Source organism: Lutjanus erythropterus, chromosome 17, assembly GCF_056507025.1.
Source record: "Lutjanus erythropterus isolate fLutEry1 chromosome 17, fLutEry1.hap2, whole genome shotgun sequence".
NCBI classification, from domain to species: Eukaryota; Metazoa; Chordata; class Actinopteri; order Lutjaniformes; family Lutjanidae; genus Lutjanus; species Lutjanus erythropterus.
In genome coordinates, this window is record NC_139333.1 from 17,663,747 (window position 1) to 17,688,662 (window position 24,916).

Consider the following 24,916-nt stretch of genomic DNA (forward strand, 5'->3'; position numbering starts at 1 on the left):
GTAGTGATAGCTTTTATTTATTTATTTATTTTATTTTGAGGTCATGAGAAACTAGGCCACCACAAAAACATATAACACATCTTATATAAAATTTTGCAAAGTCTTATATCATGTGAATGTTTTTTTTCTAAGATTATGATATTTTGCATTTTATTTTATTATTGTAAATTTGAGACAGAGACAAAAATGTTTTTAAAACAAATGTTACAAAAGAGGTGGATTAAACCAATTTTTTATGCTACTATTTTGATAAAATTGTCAATCAGCTCAGTAACTTACATCCAGTTATTTCAACATGATTGACATGAAATACACTCTACTAAGAATGCTTTTTAGTCACTTATAACAACCACCTACAATAATGAAAAATAAATGTTCTTTATTGTTTTTCCTAGAAAATGTATTTTTAAAAAATGTAGGCTATTTAATAAATATAAAATAAAAATAAAAAATAGATCACATGTTAACACTTTTTACTGATAAACTTGATTGTTTTTTGTTTGTTTGTTTTACTGTTTTGTGTGTGTATTTCACTTCTTCGTAACATCTAAGCATAATAATAATAATAATAATAATAATAATAATAATAATAATAATAATAATAATAATAATAACTAGAAAAGCAATTTCTGAAGAAATTGCGGGTGTGAATGCCTCAAGCTGAAGCTAAACTGCAATGCTGCCTTGAATAAAATGAAGTCTGAAAGATTTGAATGTTTGAATGTTTGTTGAAAGGCTGACGCCACACCGAATAGCTGCCTGAATGATATGAGAAGGTTTGAATTATGTGAAATGTTTGAATGTTTGAAGAAAGGCTCACGCCACACTGAATAGCTGCCATGAAAATAAATTAATATTTGAATTTAGTAAAATATTTGAAATTTTGTTAGAAAGGCTGACGCCACACTGAATAACTGCCTGAATGATATAAGAAAGTTTGAAATATGTGAAATGTTTGAGTGTTTGAAGAAAGGCTCACGCCACATGGAACAGCTGGCATGAAAATACAATAATGTTAGAATTATGTAGAAAATTTGAATGTTTGTTAGAAAGCTGAAAGAACTAAATCTGAAGAAAGAAAGGTAATAATTTTACATGAAGCAACTGAAACTTTGAATTTATTGACAGTTAAAAAAGACTGCAGTCTAAAATGTCCAAGGTGGACACAGAAAGACACAGACAGACAGAGAGGCACAGACAGACATGCAGAGCAACAGAGAGAGACAGACAGACAGACTTTTGAAACTGTTAATTTCAAACACCTTGACTTGCTTCAGGTGTAATTGTCTCTCTATGAGGTTTTAACTGCTAAGAACTCGGGCTGGTGAAATTGACCAATCGCCTGTGTGTTACAGAACATTCAAATTTGAATACTTAGAGGACCTAACTGCTGTTGGTTAAATCAGCCAATCGCCTGTGAGCAACAGCACATTCAATTGTAGGCAGACAGAGATAGAGAGACAGAGATAGACCAACAGTCATTTTAAACTGTTAGTCATTTCAAACCTTGAACTGCTTCAGGTGCTCTGCATGAGGTTTTCACTCAGGTCCTCACAGTATTCAAATTTAAATGTTCTATAACACACAGGCAATTGATCAATGTCAGCCTGTGTTGGTTAAATCAGCCGATCGCCTGTGAGCAACTGCACATTCAATTTCAGACAGACAGAGAGACACAGACAGGCATGCAGAGTAGCACACAGAAATAGACAGACTGTGTTTTTAAACTGTTAGTCATTTCTAAGCTTGAACTTGCTTCAGGTGTAAGTGTCTCTGCACGAGGTTTTAATTACTTAGAACTCAGGTCCTCTCAGTATTCAAATTTGAATGTTCTGTAACACACAGGCGATTGGTCAATTTCAGCCTAACTGCTGTTGGTTAAATCAGCCAATCGCCTGCAAGCAACAGCACATTCAATTCTAGAGAGACAGAGAGACACACAGGTATGGAGAGCAGCAGACAGAGATAGATAAACAGTCTTTCTAAACTGCTAGTCATTTCAAACCTTGAGCTGCTTCAGGTGTAATTGTTTCTGCATGAGGTTTTAAGAACTCAGGTCCTCTCAGTATTCAAATTTGAATGTTCTGTAACACACAGGCGATTGGTCAATTTCAGCCTAACTGCTGTTGGTTGAATCAGCCAATCGTCTGCAAGCAACCGCACATTCAATTTCAAATACTCCAAACAAAGGCAAAAATTGAGAAAACGTACCACTCAAACTCCAACCGTTTAACAAACAACCGTAATTGCTACAGCTAAAAACGGGATACGGTGAGTGAGAGGACGAGATGGCGAACGCAATGGTGCAAATTTTATTTCTGTAGTGTGAAAAATGAGGCCGGTAGGGCGATGGAAAAAACAGGGATCGTCTGCTTTCTTCCAGAAATGTTTGCTCTCGCTTAACATGGGAGCGAATGGGGCAGCCGGTTCGACTTGGCGCCCTTTCGGACCCTGCTCAGCCAAAACCGTTTGTCCGTTGACTTCGACGGTCACACCGCTGCGACCGGCACGGCTTTTCCTACAAAATGCTGTAAAATTTGTGTATGTAGAGCGAACGGTGTGGCCGTAGCGGCGAGTTGAAGAGAAAATTTCTGGATGATTTTGTACCCCATCTCCACTCTAGCGATGACATCACCCACTCTAGCTTTAACGACCGCACGCAATACACACCCAAGGAAGCAGTAAATTGACAACTGAATTTTATTTCCCTGCCAACAACTTTTTATTGGAGGCTCTGAAGCAGCCAGCTTTTCCTAAACCTACACTAGAACTTGCATTAAAGAAAAACATCTTCACAAACTAAACATGGTTTTAAGTAGAAGTAATGCACCACTCATAAAGAGATTTAGGTGGCATTTCTATTTTTTCATATTACCATGATTGTAACAAGCATGATAATTAATCTTATTAAGAACCGGCACTTTTCTAGATTGATATAAATGTATATATGTGCATGAAATAGCACAGACATCTTCCTACCTCATCTGCCCTCGGGTTATTCTATCAATTCTCTTTATCTGCATCTCACCACAAGAGGGCAGTAGAGTATCATCAGTGTGTGGTATACTTCTGTTTCAGGGACATATCAGCAATGACTGAGTTTTTTGTTATTTTTTTTCCCTAACTCAAATATCACATAGAATAATAAAAAAAAAAAAAGAGTTTTTGTCAACTATAACAACAACTATATTTATACATGAAATATGTGGAGGACAGAAGCTGCCAAAAATAAAAATTAAATGAACAAACAGATAAATAAATGACTCAGTAAATAAATATGCCAATAAATGCACCCGAAATATATAAAACTAAATGTATGCATTAAGAAATGTAGCACATAATACTTCTGCTTTAGTTTTCTTCTGTATCAATTTACCTTTGTAGTAATTCCACGATTTAATTATTTTATGTTTTTATTTCTGAATTTTTAAAAAACATTTCTTTATGCATCTTTATGCTAACTTTTTCCACACTTAAATAAATTAACCAGCCATATAGACCAATACTAATACTAATACTAGTAATAGTAATGTAATAAATGGGAAAGTAAATAAATGGGGAAATTAATACGAATGTAAATAAATAAATACACAAATAGAAATTTGTGGAACATTTTATAAATTTATTAATGCCAACATTTATTTTTAATATTTAATATTATTATTTTTGGTGCATTTAATGCCATATAAATGTTATTGAGACATTAATTTATTTTTAAAATTATTTTTTAATTTTGTCAGATTTAGTTTGCCATGCATTAAGCCTATTTTCTGTATAAATCTATAATGAAGGGTAAAAGAGACATATTTTCATATGAAGAAAGAAACTACCACAACTGTGTAAAAAACAGTACTATTTATAAGTTCATATAGAATACAGTATTGACATTTTTAGCACATAATAATTTACATTATTGCAATGAATGCACAGTTACAATAGTCATTAATTTCACCAGGTGACACTTTAAAAATACATATTGCTTAGGATGATTCAGCACAATCAGGTGGGAGGGAGTTTCTGAAGTGAAAGAACTTTGTTTTTTAATACAACTCTGTAAAAAATAACATGTTTCATAAAGACATCAAAGACACATCGAAAAATGTGTGGATAAATCATTTGATTTTTTTGGGAAACAGCACACATCAGCCTGACTCTTCATATTGCACAAACAGCATCAAGCTGTTGCAAAATCATAAATTATTTATCTAACCATCACCTGAAAAGCTTGTTACAACGGTTTATGTCAAAGAAATAGAAAAGAAAGGGTTGGAAAATATAAATGAAATCATCTCATTGTATGCTTTAAATGTACACTCTTAGAAATAAAGGTGCTAACTACAACTCTAAAGGGTTTGTTCCCATAGGAGAACTTTTTTGACTTGTTTGGTAAATAAAGGTAATAATAAAGGTAAATAATTAGGTCTATATCCTTGCTTTGTGCAAATGTGCCTAAATTAAGCCCAATGGCTTCCCCTTTTGCTAAGTTAATATTTTTCAGTTCCTTGGAACTCTTTCTGCAAGTAAGTTCCTCCTAGAGCCCAGCAAAAAGGGACATGCCTCAAAGCATCTGTGAGAAGCTTCACCCAGGACTCCCTAGGAAAGGTTCTAGAGAGAGCACTTCTATTATGTAATGGTTCTACCCACTTTTCCACTAAATTAGAGTCTTGAACTGGTTCCGTGAACCAGTGAACAAGCCCACATATCCACCAGTTTTCAGTGGAATTATTGTTGTCAAAGATGTCATCAACAGAGGCTGTTGCAGAATGCACAACAACCTGGAATATATGGCACGTACACTTTGGTTCCCAAGGTGGAAATATTCAGAACAGTTTAAAATCAGGTGCTTGAACTGTTTTGGGGCTGGTTCCACGTTGGTGGAAAAGGCCTATCTGAAACCTCTCTGTGGGTTGTATCCAGAACCTTTCCATCTTCTGCTTCCCAGCAGACCCTTTTTATATTCCATGAGTTTTATCTAGAACCTAACCAGGGGGTTCCCCTAAGAACCCTTTCATATTTTGGTACAAAAACCCTTGATGAAGCCTTGACGAAAGAGTTCTTGAAGGATTTCAACAATCCTTGACGAAACCTTTCTTTCAAAAAGGGTTCTTTGACTGAAAATGGTTCTTAATGGAAACCTTAGTCTTACAAAGAACCCTTTATGAATCTTCTATTCAAAAAAGGATTCTTCACAAGCAAATAGTTCTGGACAGAACCTTAGCTCTTCAAGGGACAGTCATTTTTGCACCATTATTTCTACGAGTGTAGCCTGTCTCCATATAGTGAATATTCTTGGCATCATATCAGGGTGTTTGTTGATTGTCACCTCAGGTTACAGGCACAGAGAAGAAAATGAACCCATATATTCACCCAAAATAAATTATAAAGAAATAGGCGTCGAAAATGGCTGTAAAGACAAATTTGTTGAGATGCAATATCCTCAGTAATCCAAAGTCTTTTGTCTTTTTGTAGGTGGAGGTAAATGAAAATAGACAGAGTCAAGGGAGATGAACACAATCTGGATTTTTTGGTTATGAAAACTAAAGCATGAATGAAGTATTGTACTTGTTCTCCCAGAATACAATTAGAAACCTCTCAAATTGAAAGAATTTTGGCAACAAACACTTACAGTAACATTTACACACCCTAGTGTATAGTCTATCATTGTCTTATAAATAAAACTAAAGGATGCTTGTCATTATGGCTTCCAGAGGGGTCCAGACCCCGGGGAACATGCATTCAACAGTATGTTGAGGGGAAACAGCTGAACGATGGTCCTTCCATTATTAAGAGGGGGGTGGTGGCAGACAGCGGCCAGTCAGCGCTGAAATCTCACGCCACACCAGGCGATTGTGCATACTGTTCTTATGACTTGAACCTGCCAAACTTGACATGCTGATACGCTGCCCTTGTAGTCGCTGCATAGTGTCCTGGTGTCCCCGTGCTTTGTCCTCACCGGGCCAAGATAAACCTTTCTGCTAAGTCCAGCTCTGGCTGGGTTAGGTCCACTCAACTGATGGTCCTCCAGCCTAGCTTGGCTCATTGCTAGTACGGAGAGAAGATAATAGGCGCATGTGTGGCCCTCAGAGGTCCTGGGGCAGGCCTGAAGAGTGTGGGGCTGATCAAAGGACCCTGGATGATGGCTGTGGGACCCGGTGGCAGCCGCAATGCCATGGGTCCAGATGCCATGGTGCACAAAGCAGCTGGATTGAGGGGGCTAGTTAGGAACCCTGCCGGCAGGGTCTTGGATAGCTGCTTCTGCATGGCCAGTTTAGTCTGAAACCAAAAACAAGAGACATATTCACTCTAAATGAGAACTAGCATATGTTTTTTTAACCTTTAGTACATACTGCAGCTGCCCCCACCAAATACATGCTGTTGTATGCAGTATGTATTCAACTGGGACATACTACTTCAACATACAACAACATTCAACATCCATTTGTATCAGGGTTGTGTAGCCAGAAAAGTGTACTGGCTTGCTGGCTGGCTTGCAACCTGCTGTTGAAATACTATGTACTGAGACATACTAAATCTTTCTCTGGAATACTACATTGATTGACTATGAAGACTTTACTATTACCAAACCTAACAAAAAATAACTCAGAGGGGATTCCTTCAGACAAAATCCTCTCAAATAGTAGGTCTGTGGTGCATCTATTGTGATGGTCATTGACATGAAAAGTTTGGGATGCCCTGGTACGTGCTCTTTAACGACAATTTGCAATGTAGACAAGAACAAAAGAATTCAAGCATGTGTGTGTCTGTGTTTGACAAATTCTTACCGCTAAGACAGTGCCGGGCTGTAGTTTATTATAGGGGGTGAACTTCACCTTGACAGGCTTCCCAGCCAAACGCTCTTTGTGTCTCCTGCTGTTCATGTGCTAAAAGGGGACAAAGATACACAGAGCAGTGATTCAATCAGGACAGCTCTGACTAACACACCAAAGAGCCTACAAATCAGGTTGTTTTTCTTTATAGAGGACAAAGCTTAGGCATTGTCCAATTTTAGTTTTTCTCTATTTTTTACACAAAGATAAATCCTCTTGCCTGCTTCAGCTGTGTCTCTGAGTTGACAGACACCTGGCACATTTCACAGTGAAAGGGCTGGTTGGATACACCCACAACCGCTCTGGTCTTGTTGCTCATTCGCTGCTTAATTCGGCAGGTGGGCCTGGGCGATGATGACATCTTGACCCTGCGTTGTGACTGGCTGCCGTTCTGACCATCAAGCATCTGTTTGTGCTTAGAGCCTGATTCAACCAAACGCAGGAGGGGGACCAAATGTTAGAATCATAGGAAATATCATCCACTACAAACAAAAATGGTTGTGTCATGTCATTTGCCCAACAAGGATAAAATAGCAAATAGCTTACAAATGTTAAAGGGATAGTTAAGATTTTTTGATGTGGAGTTATATGAGGTACATATCGATAGTCAGTGTATTACCCACAATAGATGGCAGTCTCATGCCCTCAGTTTGGAGAAGCTGAGAGGAGCACCAGCATGGAAGCTAAGCAATGAAACTAACCTTTCAAAGCACTTAACCCATGCAGTAACACAAACAAACAGATCAATGCTGCAGTAGTCCAGGAACCCCTGTGCTCTGGGAGGTGAAAATACTGATTGAGTTTTTAGTTGGTTTGGACAAAGTGATATTTGCCTCATATAATGTCCATTTGCCCTCAAAAAAGGCTTTCTCACAACAAGGCAAAGTGGTGAAATTATTATAAATATTGTATACGCCTAAACTGATATTGATTTGTTTTGGTTGTGCCTTTTTTAAGCAGCTAAAATACCTTTTGTTGCTGACCCTGCCACAGCAGTTCATTGCTGACTATTGATAAGTATGTTCATTCAAACTATCCCTAAGTAATATCAGTAGTATTGTAGTACACACCACTACAGTGAGCCTCCAACTGGGAGCTGGAATTGACCGTCACTTTGCATGTAGGACAGTGGAGATGTTGTTTTTTGTTGCTCTTGGCCTCCTTGGCCTCCTCCACCTTCACCGCCACCTCCTCCTCACCTCCTGTGGAGGCCCCCTGAGGGTCAGAGTGTGAGGCTGAGCTGGTGGCCGGGCTGCTTTCTTCTACAGGTGGACTGTCTGAGGATGGATCAGGAAGCTGGGGACCAGGGGAGATTTGCGGGGACAGCTGAGGAGAGCGGAGCGAGGAAGAGTCTGTGGATGAAAGCTGCGAGGACTGATGGCCGTTTTCTGGTTGTAGCTGTGCAGGTTGAGAAGAAGTACTAGGGCCTGTGGACAGATGAATAAACACAGAAGTTGCACTAAACTTACACTTCGTATTACAATATGATATTTATCTTGCCATTTTATCTGGATAAGAATGAATGTTGGTGAATCCAAAAGTTAAAGTTACATATTACATTGTTTTGGGGATGATAACTGGTGCTTTCAAAAGACATTTGCAGACAAAAACTTTCTTCCCCTGTAAATCAAAATATGATGTATGCTTACATAGGTTATTTTTTCTTTACCCCCTTACAAGTACAGAACTTGTACAGAAGGAAACGCAAAAAGAAAAAGAAATATATATTTCAGTAAAAAGTAAAAAGAAAAAAAAAATACATTTTAATAATGAATTAGTTCAAAATAAATTTGTTTAACTTAGTGACTGAGTATTAATTAAGTAGAATACAGGACTAATCATCCACAAATTGATTTCCATATGAATTCACATATGGTAATGTTGTAATATCTCTTTGGAACAAAGCTCTTATAGATCTGTTGTTTTTTCCAGAATAACAATAATAATAATAAAAAAAACTATGAGAGTGTAAGTTGGAGATAACAAGGACAACTGATGGGCATTAACTCTCAGCTGAGATTTAAACAACATATGAAGACTTGAATCAACCAGTTTCAACCAGTAATATTATGACAATTGGAAAGCTTAGTTTAGCTATAACAAGAGCCATCAACAACATAAGCAAGAGAAAAATCACTCATGCAGGTGAATCCACACTAATAGTTTTTTAATACCATAAGAATACATGAATTCTACACAATCAATATATAGTAAATATATTTTCTTGATTTTGTTCACGTAACCTTATTATTGTCCTCATCTACTTACTTGTTGTTTCTGCTCTATCATCTCTTTTTTAATGTTCATATCTTTTTCACTCTTTTTTGTGTCATCCCAATCATTCTTCCTCTGTCCCCATCAATCAACAACCATGGTAACTGCTGAATGTAACAAGCTCATCATTGTGTGGTTAGAGGAAAATTGATAGGCGCTGGAAGAAAATGAGAGGGGGGAGATCAATAATAAAAAGGAAAGCTAGACAGAGGATAGAAAGGCGGATTGTGAAAGTTTTTGGGTCGGGCAGAATCTGAAGCTGAGTCACAAATGACAGCAAAATTGTTGCTCTTACAGCAGCTCTTTTGTAGGCAATGTTGCTGAAGAACCACTAGCTATAACATTAAGAATATGGAAAGAATACAGGACTGTAAGGCATGGTGGAAATTTCATGCCACCGGTTGTGGGGGAAATAAACATGTAAATAAATCACAATTGATCACAATTATTCCTTGTGACAATTCAGTAGTCCCCGGATATTCATAGAGACATGTCCCTTTCTACCTTAGTCTAAACCTTTCCTGTCAGGGTACTCGTGCCCTCAGTATTTTGTCTGGGAGTTTGGTGGATTTTAACAAGATTAAGTCCAGTATACAGCAGCAACAGAAAGTTATACACGGTGGGTTTTATAGGCTGATAGCAAAGTTTTTTTCGACACAACTACAATGACAAGTAAAACGCTCTATCGTGTGCACAAGGACAGTGAGGGCATGTCATGGCTAATCTTTCTCTTGTACATATAACAGTACATTATGCTCAAAAGGTTGGATAAAATGCAATATAAATAGGCTGGCCTTCCGTTTATACCTGAGGGGACGTTAGACGTTTACTTTCAGCATAACTTCAAAGACTCACTTTTCATTTAACACCCACACCTGGCCCTGAGAGGCATCATCTGCTTGAAATGCACTTTGTTGCACCTCTTCTTCTGTCTTGTCTGCTGTGCTGAGCACCAGGTGCCAACTTGGCTTAACTTTAGAGCTGAAACTATCAGCCGAAATAACTTTCCAGTTAATGATTTGGGTGTGCTGGTTGCAGCTTTTCACATGTGAACCATTTTGGAGCGGATGCAGAAATTATTTTTCTCTTTCATCAACATTGCATGATAGGGCCTTTGGCCTTGAAAAAGGCTGAAAAAGGCTGAAAAAGTCTAGAAATGGCAGAAACTGAACCTCGCCTGACAATGGTTTGTTTGGCAAATAAGGACAAGCAAACAAGAGTAGCTGTTTTGAGTGCGTCTTATTCTTTAGTTGTTTGTTTAAATTGTTTGTGATAAAGAAGAATTATATCGCTATAATCGTTTAAATAACATGTTCAACTATTGGTTCAGGAAAATGCACAAAACTTGCTTTGATAATAAATACACAGATATCATGCAACTAATTATAGTCTTACCCACATCCAAATAGGAAATATCTGCAATAAACTCCACCAGAAATAATAAGGAAAAATGTTTAAATCTTACGTTTAAAAGAACAAGCAATAATATTGACCATGAAGTTTGTGCTTGCAGATTTGCATATTGTAGAAAAGTGGACTATAAGCAGCGGTCTGTGCCCCAAAAAAGCTAAAAATTAATTATACTACTTACCTTATTTAAGTTAACTAGTTATTATCAACATTTCCAACACTAACGTGAATATTTAAATCTACCACAAGGGGTTTTTAACTGGTTATGAAACAGTCTCAGTCTAATACTGATGCCTCTCTATGACCTACATAAGCAAAAGAGACCATCTGCCAGAAGATCAGCTATTTCTAGTCATTCTTTATGCCTGCCACCGGGTCGGATTCTCCGTGAAATCAGATGAAATGAGCCCGTGTTTACATTTTCTTTGGCAAAGATACAGTAAGTAGTATGTTAGCCAGTTAAAGAGAAGCAGGAGGAGATTTTTTATTCATGTAATTTTATTTTATTTTGTGCTTATCATGATGGAAACTACCGCTTTTGTCTGAAGGGCCTTCAAAATCAACAAAATATAAAAGTTCCTTGCAGTAGCTTTAATAACAGTTCTGCAATTAAAAAGATGTTTGCTTACATTCCCGTGCATCTTCCATGTTATTTGTTGCTGCTAGCATGAGCTGCTGATGGCTTAAACATGTAGTCCTCCTCTGTGTTCCCACCCTCAACATCTCCCCTCTTTTAATCTGTTTAGTCTTACGTTGACAAGAAAACATGCACCTTCTGACATGTCCATTAGCAAAGTGTCATCACATGTCATAATAAAAACAAGAAACTGAAAGTGGGAGTTGTGTAGATGTACAACCAAACTCAAAATCAAAGAAAGTAACACCGTTACTACCCTCTCCAGATAGCATCTCTTTTTAAGAGCTTTAAGGCTTCTCATCATGCAGCATGTCTTTGCTTGATGGGAGTAATTACCTATCTGACAGGGCCAATGATAGCAGGACAGGTAATAGCTGGTAATTAGCCAGCTGAGTGGCAGCTACCAAGCCTTAGTGCTTGCGTCTCTCCAATTACCACTAATTATGCAGAGGATGAAGAGAGGGGTGCCTTTAAAAAAAGAAAGATTTATACCTGTTATGTCTTTCAAATGTGAATCTGTGGGTGCCGTTCCTCCTCCTCCCATCATCGCCCTCTCTCGGTCTCTGTCTTTTCCTGCTGTGGATGGGCTGTGTCCGTTCTTCTGCCGGTTCCTCTGGCTCTCCAAGGCCTTTAGCTTGCGAGCATGTTTGTGACCTTTGTAGTGGGCCTCCGCCTGGGTCTGATCATGACACACAAACAGAAACATGCACACACAAGCAGAACAAACAGAGGAGAAAGTGAATGTACAGTACATGAACAGAATTAGTGAGATGATTAAATTAGTGAAGGACAGCATGAAATCAGTAAACTGTGATCTTTCCATCTGTTCCATCTCTTTGGCTTCACATGCTTCCATGGAGTTGGGGAGAAACTATGCAATTCAGCATTTGACTCGGAGGAAAAGTCACCATTCTGATCATCATCATCGTCACGGCTGTGCACAAATGAGCATCAGTTGGACTCGTGGCATCTCGTGATCGTCCTCTGAGCTCACTGGCTCATCTTTTCACTGATTCGTTCTGACACAAAATGGCCCATGTCCGTAATTCTGCGACACAAAATGACCCCTGTGCCTTCCTCTGTGAGAGAAAAACACATTTGTGGCAGCGCGACAACAGATGCATGCAGATTTGGGATCCCAAAATGGCTGTGGATGGCTGTAGATAAAGCGAGATGTACTCTGCAGGGGAAGATCAGCTTCCAGCAAGCAGATATGCACCAACAGAACAACCGAAGCAAAACACATTTATCTGGTAAACCACACACACATCTATGCACAGCTTAGCTTGAGGAAAGAAACAGAAATACAGTTGAGTTTGGTTCTCATTTTCTACAACAGTATATATGTACACAATATGCTGTATAACTACTGTGTTTAGGGATGCAACATTTTCCCCCAGTATGATAACACATAATTACTGGCTTCTCACAGCTGATTCAAATAAAATAACCAATAACACTGCATTTATTTCAAAAATAAGTTTATAAATTCTGTAGCTGATGCACTCCTGAAGGTAAGACAGGCTAAGATGTAGTGTGCAAAGATGGATGATTTAATAATTCATAGCTCTGACTGAACCAAATCTAACTGACATCACTATTACGGCAAAAACAAAAAACAGTTCTGACTCTTCTACAGTTTTTCGAGGAAAGTACATAAAAAACTTCCCAAATATACTTTGGCTTTAAAACAACACTTTGCCTAAGAATGCATATTAAAAGCTTTGACATAATTTGTCAAATCAGATATTATTATAGCAGATACTTGACTATAATTTCATTATCAGAATAATAAGTAATAATAATACAAATTTACCATTATCGGACGATTATGGACAAATGGACATAGTTAATGTGTTCCATTTGGCTGTTCTGAATTAGGTTTTAATCTGCTCTATGTGTTGTAAAGAGACACAGCCGAGGTAGAGATGCATGCACAAAGGAAAATGGTCTTAAAATGAGGTGCGGTCAGGCGCATTGTTAACACCATGTTATCTTCAGGCAGCAGAAAGCTGTAATTTCACTGATTGTTTAAATCTGACAGGATCATTCAGGATATGTTAATTTATGTCCTGTGATCTTTTACACATGCAAACTGTCTCACGCAGTCAAAGATCATACAGTGAAAGTGTCTGGAGCAAAGCAGAGTATAAAAATCAGAGCTGTCTATAAACAACTTCCTCTGGAGAGTTTCCTCTGTCCTGTCAAGTTTATAACTACAGTTTGTAGTTTTGCTGCTTAAATGTTTAAAATGACGTCCCAGGTTTTGCAGGTGATTTCGTTAGTATGTGTTAATGTAGTCATGTCTCCATGTGTGCTGTAATGTCAGCAATTGTGCTGCTGCGTCTCGTGTGGAAACACACACAGCGTCTCTTTGAATGGGTTCATGGTTCACCCTAATCAACCCACCTTCAACCTTTATAACCCACAGATTAACCACAGGGCCCGAAATGCCACTAGTGACTCATTTTCAGCTTTTCTGTTTGCTTGTCCACCCTGCAGAATCTGACATTTAAAAAACAATGTGCCAGAACATACCTATGATTAATTAAGAGACTAAATAAAGCACTTTGTGCCTTGTGCCTTACTTTGCACCCAGATTATGCACCATTTAAATAGCACAGCAGAATTGGACACACCCTAAATGCATGTGAGTCATGCACTTTAGACCATGAGCTATAGATTGTTTAAACAGGCCCACTGTCTTTTTCGGAATGAGGGCAAAAAAACTAATATTTTGTGCATGTAAACGCAGCCATTGTGACAGTGAGCCGGCAGCAGCAATTTTATCTTCTTTCTTAGTGTCTTCTATGAAAAAGGTCTACCTGCTCTCTGAAGGTTCAAATCGTTCAAATAACTTCAGCAACTATCCGTGACATCAGGTGTACAGAACAAGCAGAAGTCATAAAGGATCAGTGTGGTGATATTTTTTATTTTTCTTATTTTTCAAGAAATCCCATGAAATGGATTTCCAAAGCCCAATATATCTAATTCCTCCATTGCTGTCTAAAAACTATTAAAAACGCACGAATGAGCCACATTGTTGCACTTGTTCCGTCATTACAATGAACACGGGCGCTGTAATTTATTTCTCATCAACCCCACGTACCCCACGCTCTAGTAAATACTCACCAGAGCGCTAAATGTGTATTAATCCCCCACTGAAAATAGTCCCTAACAAATGGTTTACTTACTCTTGTTTGAGTAACGTGACAAAAATAAAACTGCCCCATGCTCAGCTGTTTTAGGAAGCATTTTAGCCCTTTAAAAAAATAACATATAACATATATATGGAATATTTACACAAGAATGAATGGGCTTCAGCTACAGACACTGATGGTTTTGATCTTTTCATGGGATTTGTCAACAATAAGAAAAATATAAAACATAACCAGCCTTATCCTTTAAGAGCACACATTTTTGCAACACTAAAGTGCCTTTCCATATTCAAAAGACACAATTGCACTCCTTAAATCAACAGAGAGTCTGAGTTCAAGTATCTCGCTCCACACGAGACTGTTAGATAATTTGTCATAGCTCAAATTATCCGTGCTAGTTTCCAGACACACACTGTACACAGCAGCACAGCCCCTGAGCTCAGTGTGCAGAGGTGATCTTTTAGCGACTGTGTGCATAGAGTAGTGTACAAGTACAAGCGCCCCCCCTAATCAACACTTTGCATAAAGCTTGGACTGCCACACAAACAGAAAGGGTCCCATCGTGGTTCAAAAGTACAGGGCTGAGCAAAGGGTGTACGAGCCCTTTGGCTACGTTGAATGTCAGTGCACACTAACCATTCAGCGTGATTCTCAACTGAGTCAGAGGGATGAATCTGCTCCCATCTGCATACTACCAGTGTAGTATGAGTTCACTATGATCCACCATAGTAACTTAAAGAGAGACTAACATGTAGAATCAGTGTCCCAGGACGGTCAAAACAAAGATCCTCAGTTAAAGACACCTGAAGGAGACTGTCAGGACTGCTCGGCCTCCACTGCTGACCTTGATTCAAGCAGCTTTATGCATTCTCACACCACTGATGCCCAAACTCTTCATACACAGAGAGCAACAGCTGTCCTCTGCAATTAGACTATCACGTGTTATCCTTCAGGCTTGAATCGTTCATGCTTTTTCAGTGAGTTCAGCAGCCTTAAAGGAATAATTTGAAAATCTCTTGAAAGTCTCTGCCTGTTCTATGCACACTGTTCTGCAGATACCATTTTCACAGTAATCCATCTTTGTCTTCATACTGAACCAACAGCTCCGGCTTTCCATTTTCTAGGTCTGCATCTTGTGCAAGAAAGTACTCTATTGTTGAAGCAAACAATGGCTGTAATAATTTTAATTTCATGAGCTACTAAATAATAAACTGCTCTCCTCTGCCCGTCAGCTGTTATTTCAGTGCAGGATTGTTGCGATCCACCTCCACCTCATTAACCTCCACTTCATCATATCCAGCACCCAGGTTGAGCTCATCAGAAGTCCTTTCCATATTTCTCATCTTTATTGTGCACATGCCAATAAAACATGTTTTGTACACTCAGAATGAAGTGTCTTCTCACTGAAATTCAATTACAACTGAGTTTATGGCATCGAAATATTAGTCTTTTTGGAAATCTCTTTTTATGTGGTTTGAATTTCTTCCTTTAAAATATCAAGTTTAACAATTTCACTTTTTTTTTTCATTAGACTCACTAACAGCAGAGAATGAATCTTAATGACTTTGGTGATAATAGCTTATGGTCATGTATCGCAATCATAGAAATTAAAACTAGGGTTATGCACAATTAGACAAGTCAGCGATTAAACGTTGCTACACTTGCTAGACGTGGTACCAGAAATATTAAAATATCAAACTAATTATTAATATTTTGTTAATGTATATGGCTGCAGCCCCGGAATATGGATGTTGTAAACCAGCAAGGTGGAAAGTGGGACAGATGACATCTCGTAAATCTAGCACAGTTTGGCAGAAATTTGATCTAGAAAGTGAAAATAAGGTTGTACGTAGGCAGTGTCAGAATAAAGTGGCATATAACCACTGGAGCGGAGCAACGAGTAGCCACATTCAGCACAGGCATTTGGATGCTGTTGGTGCTAGTGTTGCTAAGGTTAGCTGCACATGGCAAGCTAATATGACACTGCTCAACAGCAGACACTGGAATCCTGTAATAACAAAGTTCATCACGGCAATGACTTCATAAGATATGCTTTAATGCTTTTAATTTAACTTTGTTGAAGGCAAAGGCTTCAGAATGTGAATGGAATATATTGAGCCCGGTGCCAGGGTGCAAAATGATCATAACCAGACTGGAGTGAATACATGTAATATAAGTTTAAGTTTTCTTACCTGTAGTCTAAATGAAAGTTTCTGTTTAATTGAGACATTAGTTGTATTTTATATTTTATATAACACTCAAATCCAGCATGATAGACTACTGTTAAATCATGTTAGAAATCATGCTAACTTTGGCTGAATATTTTAATCATTTTTAGTATCAAACAAGGACTGTGGACTGGATTACTGCATCGAACTGTGAATGGCAAGATGAAGCTGTGTGTTCAATATCAAAAATAAACAGATATGGCTGTGAAAATGAAACCTACTGTATGTACTTCACAATCAGTGAGTATAAAACATGAAAAGACTTGCAATATTCAGAACTATTCCTTTAGTCAATTTTCTTTGTCATGTGCAAATTCCAGCGGCTCAGTGCAGCCCCCTGCTGGGACCTGGTACCTGCCTGTAACCCGGCATCCAACTCCTGCAGGGTCAACCAGCCCTCTCAGCTCAGCTGCAGGTGACACAGAGGGGAGGAGGAGAGAGCCTGTTAGCTAGAAAACAGACTCCTGACAACATCACTGCATGTCCAAAAGTACAGAGCAAAGAGAGAAGAAGACAGTCAAGAGCATGAAGAAAGAGACGGATGAGTAAGTAAGGGTGGAAAAATGGGCTCGAGCCAGAGTCCTGCTTCCACAATTCACACATAGAAAAGTCATTGTCATTCTGCCAGGTTCCTCCTAACAATATAAATGCAAATATGTATAAATGAACTCCATAGGAATGGGAGCCAAATGAATATGAATCGGGAGGTGTGATAAGAAAGGAAAAAGCAACAGAACGAGCTGACTGGTTCCATTTTAGGAACCCACAGGTCGATTAAAAAAATGGAAGCTGTGTAAATACACTGATTGGACTGATAAGAAGAATAGCCTGTTTGAGATTGTTTTTAGACTGATGGGATGCAAAAATACAAAATGTGATGCAAATATGTGGACGCCTGACTGCAAAAATAATCAAAAGACGACAGTTCATGAGACAGTAATTCATGTTTGTGTTTTAAAGTGTGAGTGTTGTTTAGAAAAGCCTCCTTTCTGCAAACATCAAGAGGGTCGGGGGGTCTTACAGTGAATACACTTCCTTCACATTATCATATAAAAATGCATCACAGGCTGATGTGATTTAATTCTGCAGAAAAGAAACAGGCAGATAAGAGCTGAGTGGTCAAAGGTATTTTTCTACCTCCCTGCAGCCTTCCTTTGAGCTTTTCTGTTATCCAGTTTACCCGATAAAAGCTCAAAGAAAGCTCAAAGAAAGAAATCAACTTTTTTTTTCTCTCTGATTTCAGTGAAAAGGACTAAACGGCCGAGTGTCTGACTCACAGTGGAGTTGAAGCGCAGGTGACAGATGTTACAGGAGATGATGGGCTTCTTTTTGGGTGGAGCCACGCCAAAGGTGTGGTTGATCACTGCCTTCTGCACTGGGTCCATCTACGAGGTGACACACACAAACACACGTACATTCATTTCACTCATCCGCTTCTTCATGAAATGTATGTCTCAGTATTTAACCCACAAAACCATTTTGCACTAACAAACAGAACATTAAAAAAAGAAGGAGAAGTAGAAATATGTTGTTACAAGTACAAGTCAAGCACTTTTTTCACTTTTTTCTTTATTTTTTTTTTCACTTTTGGCAAAATGAAGTGAATTCACTGCACAAATGCAAACAACACATAACGGCGGTAAATCCTGTTGTTCAGACACTTTTGTTTTAACATTAATGTTTTAGGTAAAATACTTCCTGATGGTCTTATTAAATAAATACATTAAAAATCATCTTCTTGTCTTCATTTTATCTTTCCATTGATGAGCAGGCCCTGAATGAGCCTCCACACTACTACCACCATCTTTCAGGTCAGTGAGCAACAATTTGTCACTGCTGATTTGTGTGATGAAGCGTTAAGAATGAATGTAAACTGTTTATTTGTTACAATGAAAACAAATTACAGTCCTGAATTCACACTTTTTAAATAACCTTTCTTCTGTTCATATTTCTTAATCCCAACAGTGCTGTGGTGTGAGTTGAGTCATATTTTTAACATTAGGTGTCAGACTGGAATCTTTCTGCAGCCTCCCACAGGCCGGATACATTTAGCACGTTCCTCTGACTTGTTTCTTGAAGGGTTAAAGCTACAAGTGGACTACAAAAGTCAGCCGCTTCATCATTTAGAGCCAGACCAAACACGTACTCGTGTGTGTGAGAAAGGAAATGTTATTTTTGGGAAGCCTCGATCATATTTTCACTACTGATTGCAGCCAAGTAATATTTAGAACCTGCCTATGAAGTGCTGACATGATATTTATATTCTCCCATACGTCATAGCTACAAACAAGTAAAATAAGGTTCATTAAGTTATTTATGTAAGACATCCTTGGCAGTTTAATAGTTTTGCTTCACAACTTCCTTTAATTGGTTTCTTTTTTTTAAAACAAACAAACAATAATTTCACAAAAACGTCAGACAGTGTTCTTACAAACTAACAAAATAAGGGCTGAATATTCGGAGCACCTCAGTGAATAACTGCAAATAATATTTCCTCTCATAATTTGGCTCCTTATCGTATTGTTCAGGTTGACAGCAACTGGTTTTGCAAACATCACGAGCAGCATGAGCTGGTTCTGTTTTACAAATTAAAATGCATGCAAGGCAACATTTTAGCTTCTGTTTGACTCCCTAAAATATAAGAAATCTTTCTGCCAAGTTTTGGATAATGCCTGTTTCTATAACAGATAAAGGTTTTGCTTTCAATTGCCCGACAGCCATTAAACCTAACTAACCAATTAATTTTTAAGAACAAACACAAGATGTGTGCCGGTCAGACAACCTATAGTGAATGGAGAGGATGAAAGATGTCAATCTTTCCTTGGGTTTGTAGAAAGTTTTTAAGGTTATGTTTGGGGCTGGAATACCTTAATGACTGCCCGCTATAGCCTCATGTTTGTTTATGAGAAATGTGACATGGCATCTCACCGTGTTGAAATTAGGGAAGAGGCTGAGCGGCGAGGAGCTGTTGACCCTGAGGGGCAGGAAGTGCTCCAGCTGGGCATGAGTCTGCGGCTGGAGGGGTCGACCTGGCAGAGGCAGGGAGCCCAGGAGTGGGTGGACCTGGCTCTGGGAGAGGGCACCTGCAGCAGGGAGGATCACATTTGAGTAAACACATCATTGCCACAGCTGCTGTCCTTAAATCCCGTTAAAACTCTCTATCTTAAACACATTTGAGGCCACCAAAGCTGCACATCCTCAAACACACACAAACACAAGGATAAAGACAGAGTTTAACACACAGCATATGACATCAAGACCCGTTCCCTCAGTGAATGATTCACTCAGTAAAGCTTTAATGACTTCAGTAATAGCAGGGGATAAATGATGAGAGGCTTTGAGCGGCCTTTTCCTGTTTTACAAGTCCATAGTTTATCTTGACAAATGTCTCTGGCCTTTAAACGCAGCATTAGTGTGTGTAATTGTGTGGCTTCGCACTTCCTCAGATCCTGCAAATGGGTCAGTCAACATAAAGAGAAAAGAACTGCAATAAGGTTTTAAGGCCTGTACTAAAAATTACATATATATACTGTACATATTTGCTTCGTATTTATTGCTTTTATGTTTCCTTCTTGCAGATTTTACCTCTGTAGCGTTGTTTTTCTATGTCACCATCGCATTTTGCTCTGAAATCTCCTTCCACATGACCTCTTATCTCATCATGCTTAATTTTGGCTGACCTACATGCTTTCAGACTGCTCATGCTTTAAAGAGCACCACGGCACTGACCTTTGTCTAGACCCAAAGTAAACATTAGTGCGCTCGCATTAAAATGCACAGTGTCTTACATAAGCATGATGATTACTGAATGTTTGTGATGCCTGTATGCTAAAAAGTCCTCAGGTTTGTTAAGGTAAAAAAGGTCATGTGCAAATTACAGTATTTAAGTTAAAATGAATGTAAATAAGCAGTGCAGCTGGATTCGGTTTATTTGAGAATGTTGTGTTAATTTAAGCTTTTTAGTTATAAAATGTAGAACAGGTGAGGACTGACCCTTTCAAGGGCAGTTATCAGGTATTAAGCAATGGTAATACTGAAGCAAAAATATGTTTATGGTAAATATTTAGGTACACTAGAAGCTTGGGTTTGTTGAGGACAAGTAAACCAGATGCTCATGATGTTATTTCCACTTGCAATTTCAAATGACCATACTATACTATTTTGTTAATTATCTGGTTTGACTATTTTTTATTTCAGTAAATGCTTTCTTACATTATCCAGAATATCATTTGATAACATCTAGAGAATAGGGATGAATCTTCTGTCTTCATGTTATTTGTGCCTGCAGGACTACAAAGTAAGAAAGACAGTGTCTCTTTACATACTTTACTTCAAAACTCCTTTGTTCCACAACTGAACTCCTCACTAATATTTTAGGAAACACATTTTTTTAATCAAAATATCTTGAGAACAAAATGTGGGATGAAAACACAGGCACTCTGAAAAAAGCTGTTTTTTTTTCTTACACAATACACCAGCAAGCACTTTTCTTCCATTTGAGAGCCTTGACTTGACTTGGTATGGATTTAAACCTTGTGGTTATTGAGGGTGGGGGTGGGGGTGGGGGGGTTTGGCCTTAGCAGGATGGAAAATGTCAAGAGGAGTTTGATGAGAAGGCTGAAGGAAACACTGGCAGGTAGAAGGAACCTTCTGTACAGAAAAAAACTGAATGAAATTGACTGATGAAGCCAGAGGTATTAATGCACCAGATGAAGACTGGAGGATGAAGAGAGATGATTCTCTAACTTTGTTTGTAGGAGAGGTGTGATGAACACACAATGTACATGCTTACCCCTACTAACAAATTAAACTCCTTCTGGATAAGATAACGACTGAAATGAAGAGGTGTGTTCATAACCAGCTGGACATTCCTCTAAATACTGCAGAGAGTGAATGCAGTCAGCTTCAAAGCTGGGGTCTCTCGACGTTATTTCATAGAACTGAAAAGCACAGCAACAAGAAAGCAATTTTCCCCAATTTTCTGCTTCTTTCACCTCTGGATTTCATGTTTTATCTCTGGGGATGACGAATGTTTGAAAGTCCTGGAGCATTAACGTGTTTTTTTTTTTACTAATCTAGTCACAAATTCAAAATGGTTCTTAAAGCCTGAGCAGACATATCAGAGGAAGAAGAAAGGAAACAACCTTTGCAGATTCAAAATTCACAGGATGCTGAGGAGGGAATACAGACGCATGATTTCAGGAGTCACATAAAAAGAAGTTAGAAAGATCAAAGATGTTGTGTTGTTCCATTCAGGTGACCCAGTGTTTACTTTAGGCGACAATTAATAAGAGCAGCAGCAAGAGAAGTAACACAACACAGCATGTCTTGCTTTTATCGTCGCCTGCAGCTACAAAATGTCTCTGGGTGATTTTTCTTTCTAGCAGTAAAAATGCTAAAAGATAAAAGCCTGTCAGAATTTGTTTTAAATCCGATTCAAAGTAATCCAAACAGATGCCTTATATGAAAGTGAAATATGGAAATGTATTTTGGAATATTAAATGAGATCACAGCCATGCTAGCAGCTCTGCGAGACCCTGTGAGGCCGTGCTAAGTGCAAAATTTATCAGAATGTAAACCTACCCTCTCCATGCCCTAGCAGAGAGAGTGAAGGGTAGTCTGCCTCACTGGGGTTTGTGCAAGTTAAAATCTGCGGTCCCGACCATGGCTCTGAAACATCAGAACCTATACTGTGTATGGATAAGTCCATGACGCTGTCTGTGGTGCTGAAGAACCAAACAGATTTGTAATCACTGCTTTCTCCTTTTACCCCTTCTGTCCATTTCATCTTAAAAAGTACAGAACCGAAGTAGTTGTTCATGAATTGGTTTGCTAGTCACGGGTGAACAAAACAAACTGGGTCAATCGCCCTTGTTAAAAATTAACAAATCACTTACTGGTCACCTGTGAGCCCTTGTGTTTGTGAACATTAAGCAAACTTTTAGCGCTCTGGAGCTAGTTATGCTGAAGCTAATGTTAACTGCTATGCCACTCTCTGAAATGCAAAATTAATCCTACAGCAATTCATATTTTGCATTTGTAGTCATTTCTGCAATGATGACTTTTCCTTTTTGCATCTTGATTTCAATGTGCATGCAGCACCAGCCTCAGGTTTCTTGCTGTAACAGACTTGTTACCACAAGGCAAAGTACAGTATCATGGGAGTAGGGATGAAATGACTGGTTTCATAATAAACTTTCTAATTTTAACCATCGTTAAAACCGATTTTGATTACTACGCTTTGAAAAACTCACAGTAAATACTGTCCAGCATCAACCAAAGTTAGCAACAGCCTCCCCACTGCACGCACAGCTGCAGCTTTGGTGAAATGAATGCAGAGCATGTAATTTTTAAATGTTTTCAGCACATTTTAATAACACCATGATGTCACTGATAACCATGATAGTATCCCAGGCTTTTTGATCCATGTAAGTGCCATCCCTAAAGTCACACTGCTAGCTGAAGTTTGTGGATCCATCAAATTGGAAAATCTGGGAATCAAAGCACTAAAAAAATAGAGAACCTCTAAAAGACTGCTGGTCAACAGACTGACCAACCGACCAAATAATCCAACAGAGAGAGAGAGAGAAAATTGTTTGTCTGGAACAGTGAATAGCAAACACAAAGAAAAGTGAATTTCTATCTGATTCAAAGCCATGAACTGAAATTGGCAGTTATATCTCTTCACCACAGAGGCGGCATGGATGTGACTAAAAAAATACAGCCAGAGTCACCACAGAGAAAGGACAAATGAAGGACGAAGAGGAAAGACGATAGGCAGGTTTGAATGTCCAGTGTTGAGTGGAGTGAAACCAAGGACAAGCTGTCAGAATAACATAACTGAAAAACATCCAAAAATGGGGGACAGCGAATTTGCAATCGTCACACAGCGGTCATTTTCCTCTGACATCACACTCAGGGCGTGACGCTTAAATGTACCGCTGCGTACCAGGTACAAATGTAGAGAATTTGACTAATCATTGTCATTTCACTGCTTTCCAATTGATCAACAACTGAAAAAGTTTGCATCAAACCACTTCCTAGCTAACAGCACTATTTGATGGTGTTACATGATATGACAGGAAAGGGGTAAATAAATCATGAGTACATTTATTTAAGGCAAAGTCTGGAATTAAAATGCGCTGTTGTTTGTTTCTCTCTGTGTCCAGGTACTACACCTCTCCTCCTTGCACCTCCTAGAGTTAAGATGACAGGCTAGCATAATGCTAACATGTTGCTAGTGTGCTGCTAGTGTGATGCTAGCATGAGTTCGCCACCTTATTCCCTTTTTCAGAAGGCGGGTGATTTTTTGTGTTTTTTCTGTGTGTTTTAAATTCCTTGGTCGAGGCAACCGTCCTCCCTTTCGGTGGAAAGGCATTTATTGGTTTGTTCAGTTAGCGTCTCCCTTAGTGTGTTCGTCTGATTTAGTATTTTAATGTTCATTTGTCATTTTTAAATGTTTACCTTTTGACTTTAAATTGTTAATAAAAAGATCCTCGTTAGTTTCCCTTCCCTCTTTTCCCCCCGGACCACAAACAAGGAACATAACACACACTTTCCTATCTTACTGTGTGACACTATCAAGTGGTTAGCAGAAGTGGTTGAATGCTAACGTTAGCTGTTGTCTCACAGCAGATAATGGGTCATTAAATATGTTGTTTTAGCTTGTTAAACAACATATTTGTCATATTTAATACGATTTGCAACCTGAAACACAGCAGTATAGCAGTAAAATCACCGCTGTGTGAATATGGGAATGCTAAACGAACGCTAATCAACCTAATAAAGCCAAGTTGTTACATCCTAATCTTCATCAAATATACATCATATTACTTGTTGTCATGTTTGTTTTTGCCCCGTTTATTCTGTTTATTCAGTGATTTAGAGGCACTCCAGTTTACCATGTACAATTTAGATTAGAATTCGAAATGAGAGGAGGGATTAAAGTCGATTATTACTGTTTATTTGATCCTGCATGTGTAATGTGCTCCACTGCTCTCTCTGGAAAGCACACATACACAAAAACACACACAGAAGAAGCATGTGTTTACTGATTTGATTTTGTTTGTGATGAATTCCAATTTCATTTAAATGCTCCACCAGGACCGTTCATGTACCACTGGTGCCAATAAAGTGAGTTGGATTGCGTTACACTGAATCGAGAGCGAATGACAGAGTAGCGAGAAATGGGAGAAAGTGAAAGAGAGACAGAGAGAGACAACCACGGGCTGATGAGAGACTGTTTTTTTCTCTCCGCTAGGCTGATGTGCTTAATCTGCCTGTCAGTATGACTTTTGGGGACATTGATTCCCTCTCCTACACAAATCTGAAATTGATCTCATTAATCTCCTACGCATATATTCACAAAACACAGCAGGGCGA

The 24,916-nt window shown here is 38.6% G+C and overlaps 1 protein-coding gene across 2 annotated transcripts in view; it reads right to left on the minus strand.

Annotated features, from left to right (window-relative positions):
• Nucleotides 1-5,218: 5,218 nt before the first annotated feature.
• LOC146312065 (zinc finger protein 385D-like) overlaps nt 5,219-24,916 on the minus strand; it is a 102,820-nt gene continuing 83,122 nt past the window's right edge. For both annotated transcript variants that reach the window (XM_084741398.1, XM_084741399.1), the window contains 7 exons: nt 19,463-19,617; nt 17,812-17,919; nt 11,641-11,827; nt 7,898-8,254; nt 7,048-7,250; nt 6,783-6,881; nt 5,219-6,273 (listed from right to left, as the gene is read on the minus strand). In XM_084741398.1, the coding sequence (XP_084597524.1) occupies nt 6,043-6,273; nt 6,783-6,881; nt 7,048-7,250; nt 7,898-8,254; nt 11,641-11,827; nt 17,812-17,919; nt 19,463-19,617 (1,340 nt within the window). In that variant the 3' untranslated portion in view covers nt 5,219-6,042. The remainder of the gene's footprint in view (nt 6,274-6,782; nt 6,882-7,047; nt 7,251-7,897; nt 8,255-11,640; nt 11,828-17,811; nt 17,920-19,462; nt 19,618-24,916) is intronic.